Source organism: Poecilia reticulata, linkage group LG21, assembly GCF_000633615.1.
Source record: "Poecilia reticulata strain Guanapo linkage group LG21, Guppy_female_1.0+MT, whole genome shotgun sequence".
Lineage (NCBI taxonomy): Eukaryota > Metazoa > Chordata > Actinopteri > Cyprinodontiformes > Poeciliidae > Poecilia > Poecilia reticulata.
In genome coordinates this window covers 545,601-550,033 of record NC_024351.1, presented here as the reverse complement: position 1 = coordinate 550,033, position 4,433 = coordinate 545,601, and the positions used below count along the sequence as shown (strand labels likewise).

General features: G+C 52.8%; 1 protein-coding gene across 1 annotated transcript in view; it reads right to left on the bottom strand.

The window, feature by feature from the left end:
* Positions 1-10: 10 nt before the first annotated feature.
* The window catches only part of cd109 (CD109 molecule), a 13,995-nt gene continuing 9,572 nt past the window's right edge, over positions 11-4,433 (bottom strand). Inside the window, exons 15-25 of the mRNA XM_017302094.1 lie at positions 4,132-4,308; positions 3,981-4,062; positions 3,685-3,913; positions 3,434-3,605; positions 3,173-3,363; positions 2,807-2,962; positions 2,455-2,520; positions 2,237-2,364; positions 1,566-1,722; positions 1,381-1,483; positions 11-648 (exon numbers count right to left, since the gene is read on the bottom strand). Of these exons, the coding sequence (XP_017157583.1) occupies positions 446-648; positions 1,381-1,483; positions 1,566-1,722; positions 2,237-2,364; positions 2,455-2,520; positions 2,807-2,962; positions 3,173-3,363; positions 3,434-3,605; positions 3,685-3,913; positions 3,981-4,062; positions 4,132-4,308 (1,664 nt within the window). The 3' untranslated portion in view covers positions 11-445. The remainder of the gene's footprint in view (positions 649-1,380; positions 1,484-1,565; positions 1,723-2,236; positions 2,365-2,454; positions 2,521-2,806; positions 2,963-3,172; positions 3,364-3,433; positions 3,606-3,684; positions 3,914-3,980; positions 4,063-4,131; positions 4,309-4,433) is intronic.

The following is a 4,433-nucleotide window of genomic DNA, read 5'->3' as shown; positions in this document are numbered from 1 at the left end:
TAACAGCTGATCCTGAAGCTAACAGCTGATCCTGAAGCTAACAGCTGATCCTGAAGCTAAAAGCTGAGCGTAGCAGCATCGCGGTGCCGGTCCTGGAGGTTCTGGTCGATGTGGACCGGCCTCCTGATGAATACATGAAATATTAAAATCATTTTCTGCTTTTAGCCAAAGATTCAGTGACCTGTATGAGCTGAAGGCTCATCCTTAACCTCGTTTGTCTGCTTTAATTAGGCCGTTCAGCTCTGAGCAAACATGTCTGCCTGTCCTCTGGTCCAGATCTGCTTCAGACGGAGCAGAAACGTGATTTCACTGGTTCAGACTTTATTCTAGATTTATTCCTGAAAACCCGAAGAAGGAAGAAATTGAGCCAGAACTCAGAATCTCTGATCATTATTATTGAACCCGCTGCAGGTCGCAGCCCAGCTGGCCGCTGTTCTGTCGGCCTTCAGGCGCTGAAGGTGACGAAGAGGAGCAGCAGGAAGTGGCGCAGCAGGAAGTGGCGCAGCAGGAAGTGGCGGCTGCAGCGCGGCGCGGCGTTCAGCTCGTAGTCGTTGCTCGCTCGGCACCGGCTGCAGTCAAGTCCGCAGAAGACGCAGGAGGAGACGTGGCTGCGCCAAGACGATCGGTACGACCGCACCGTCCTGCGCCCTGCAGGGGGCGCCAGAGCCCAGAATCAGATTTATCACCATCAAGAAGCTGATTATTCAGATTTAAAGGGAAATCATTAATATTCAGTCGTTTGCCTTTAAATCAGCAGAAATTGATGCAGAAGAAAATCTGGGGTTCCTGAGAGAAAGTTAGTACACCCCATGAAAATCTTTAGATGTGTGAATATTTTTAATATTTTAACAATATTGTGAACTTCAAGTAAAATCATATTTTAACATTTTCAGTATAATGTCAATAACACCAACATTTCTGGTGATGCATAAATTAGTACATCCCGAGGGAAATTATTAATAATTAGTCATTTAGCCTGTCATGAGAGCAAAACGCAGATTTTCACCATGTCATTCATTCATTTATTCATATCACAGTTTGAAACTGAATATTTACCAGCTAAATACTGAGCTAGCTAAATATTTAGCTAAATACTTTTCTAGCTGAGTGCTAACTATTTAGTTATCTCTGAGCTAAACATTAAGCTAATATGCAAATGTGGAAGTGGACTGTCAAAATAAAAGCTGGGTGTTGGAGCTTCCATGTAAACGGATCTCTGCTGCTGAGCGTCTGGATTTCAAACGGATCATCTTTGCTTCAGATGGTTCCGAACGGGACCAAGCGATTCGACAAGCAGGAGCTCAGAAGACCCAGCTTTTATTTTGGTAGTCCACTTTCGGGTCCAAGCCCGGCTCTTCAGCAGAACCATCAGAACCTTACGTGGCTCGTAGTAGTCGTAAACGCTGACCGAGGCTTCCTGGACCCGGGCCACCTTGAACTCCACCAGCAGCGGGACGAGCAGACACGACTCCTGGGTCGACACCTGCAGAACCAGAACCAGACAGAACTGCGGTTGGTTCTGGAGCCCAGACAGAACCGGCCAGCCGGATCAGGTGTCAGCTCACAGAGTCCAGGTACAGAACCGCCCTGCCCGGCTCGGTCTCCACTCGCTTCACGGCGCCGCCCAGCGGTACCAGGTCCGGTCGGGCGCTGAAGCCGCTCAGCAGACCCACTTCCATCAGAACCATCCCGGTCTCATTCAGGCCCAGGTGGCGGGCCAGGCTGAGGGCCACAGAACCAGAACCAGTTAGAACCCGAACAAACCGGGCCACAAGGCAGCAGAAACATTTTATCTGCTTAAAAACTCCATTTAAATTTAATTCATCTGAATTTATGAAAAGTAGAAAATAATAAAGAATTTACACTTTAAATAAAGATAATAATAAAAAACATTTACACCAAAATAAAATGTTTTAAATTTCCAGAAATATTTCAGGAAATTTACATTAAAAAAAAAATAAGATTATTATTTGTTTAGGTATTTAAATCGATTTTTCTACATTTGCAAAAATTAAATGAATATTTAAAACAAAACCAGTAAATAATAACTGAATAAACTTACAAAATAAATAAATAAAAACTTAAATATTTCTGGAAATTTAAATGTTTCCAGCTTTATTTTATTTATTTAATTCAGAAAATTAAAAATCTCCTGATTTTTTTCATGATTTGAGTTTTTACAGTCAGAGGAATAAATGATGTCAGGTGACAGCAGGGGGTCATGTGACCTCCTGACCTGGAGCAGATCAACAGGTGGGCGTCGTCCTGCTGCTCACTCAGCGCCACCTGCAGGTGAAACGCCTCCTGCTCTTCGCTCCTCATCCTCAGCAGCTCCTGGCTGCGGACGTTGTAAAACACGTTGAGCTGAAAAGAGACGAAGGTGAGGAGGAAGAGGGGGCGCCGTTACCATGGAGACAAGCAGGGGGCGCCGTTACCATGGAGACAAGCAGGTACCTGGAGCAGAGCGAGTCCACGACCCGACGCCGTCACCTGCAGGTCCAGAACCGGTTCTGGATCAATCTGGAAAAAGAGATTAAACATTTAAAGACCGGAATGGGACCAGACTGGGACTAGACTGGGACCAGAGTGGTACCAGATAGGGACCACACCGGGACCAGACTGGGACCAGACCGGGACCAGACTGGGACCAGAGTCGGTCCCACATTGAGCCTCGGATCTTTGGCAGAACTTGTGGCCCAGATTATGGTTCTTCAGTCGGACCCGGTCGCGTCTCGGTCCGCAGAGCGAATATCCAACTAGAAACCAACTTCACTGCAGTAGTTTGGTTCGTCGTCTCCATGGTTACCTGGCGACTCTGGAGCAGCAGGAAGTTGTCCTGGTCGATGTGGAAGGAGGCGACGACGCCCGAGTCCCCGTTGGTTACCGTGACGTCCAGGTCGGAGCGCTGTGACCCCTGCAGAGCGGCGAAGGCGGACAGAGCCTGCAGAGCCACCACCGTGTCCTGGACAGAGGGGAGGGAGAAGAGGCACTGAACTGGACCGAGACCAGTTTAAACCGGTTCACGCCCAGTTTAAACCAGTTTAAACCGGTTCACGCCCAGTTTAAACCAGTTTAAACCGGTTCACGCCCAGTTTAAACCGGTTTAAACCGGTTCACGCCCAGTTTAAACCGGTTCACTCCCAGTTTAAACCAGTTTAAACCGGTTCCGGACCTGCGTGCTGCCGTATCCTCCCAGGTGGTTCCTCTGCTGGCTCAGCCACCTCATCAGACTCAGACCTTCGTCGACCCGGTTCAGTTCGTAGAGAGAAAGCAGAACGTAGGACGCCATCTCGATGTCTGCCGAGCGAGGTTGCCATGACGATGACAGGCCAGCGTCAGGTGAGGACCAGGTCGGGACGCCGTCTGCTCACAGAGAGACAGAGCAGGAAGTGACGTCTCCACCCGCGTCGGGACGAAGAGCCAATGAACGTACCCCTCAGGTCGGCTCGGCCAATCAGACGGTTGAGCGCGGCGTGGGAGGCGGGGCTTCCTGCCAGGGCCAGAGCGTAGCTGAGCAGACTCAGGCTGTAGTTGCTGGAGACGCCCTGGTCCAGCCGGGCCTCCAGGTAGGCGAGGGCAGAGGTCACCTGGGCGGCGTACTGCGCCTGGCGGACGGAGAGCAGGGCGGCAGCTCGTCAGCACCGCTCGCCGCGACAGAACCGGAACCGGGTCGGACCCGCTCACCCTGATGTAGCCGTCCTCCAGGAGGGCGACCAGGACGTAGGCGGTGAGGGACACGGGTCCGTCCAGGCCGCCCTGCAGCTCCGAGTGGATCACGGTGCCGGGCTCCGCCGCGGCGCCGCCCGCGGTCCGCTGCGCCGCCAGCCACGCCGCCGCGCTCTCCAGAACCCGGCCGTCCACGCCAACCCACGGCCGCGCCTGCAGTAGGCAGCGCAGCACGAAGGCCGTCAGCCTGCGCAGAGAGTCGGTCAGGGGAGGTTCTGGTCCGGTTCTGGTCCGGTCCCGGTATCGGATCCTACCAGGTGCTGCCTGACGAGTCCTGCTGGCCGAAGGCGCTGAAGGAGCCGTCGGCCCGCTGGTAGGACAGCTGCCGCTCATAACCTGGGAGAACAGAACCATCACGACCCGGTTCACGTCTGGGGAAGGTTCTGTTGGTTCTGGGTGTGATACCTTTCAGCATGTAGTCAGTGGCCCGGTTCTGCAGCGCCGGGTCCAGCGGGCCTCTGGCGCTGAGGTACCGCAGGACGTGGACGTTTGGAGCGAAGTGGATCATGTTCTGCTCACCGCAGCCGAACGGCATCTGGACCAGCGAGTCCAAACCGCTGATGGACGGGCCCAGCAGGTCGCCTGCAGCACACACAGGTTAGACAGGCTGGACGGACCGGAACCAGGACACTAACGGTTCTGGAGAGCCAGCCTGGACACCGTCTGCACAGCCGGCACCGATCCAAACTCACAAACAGAAACCGCAG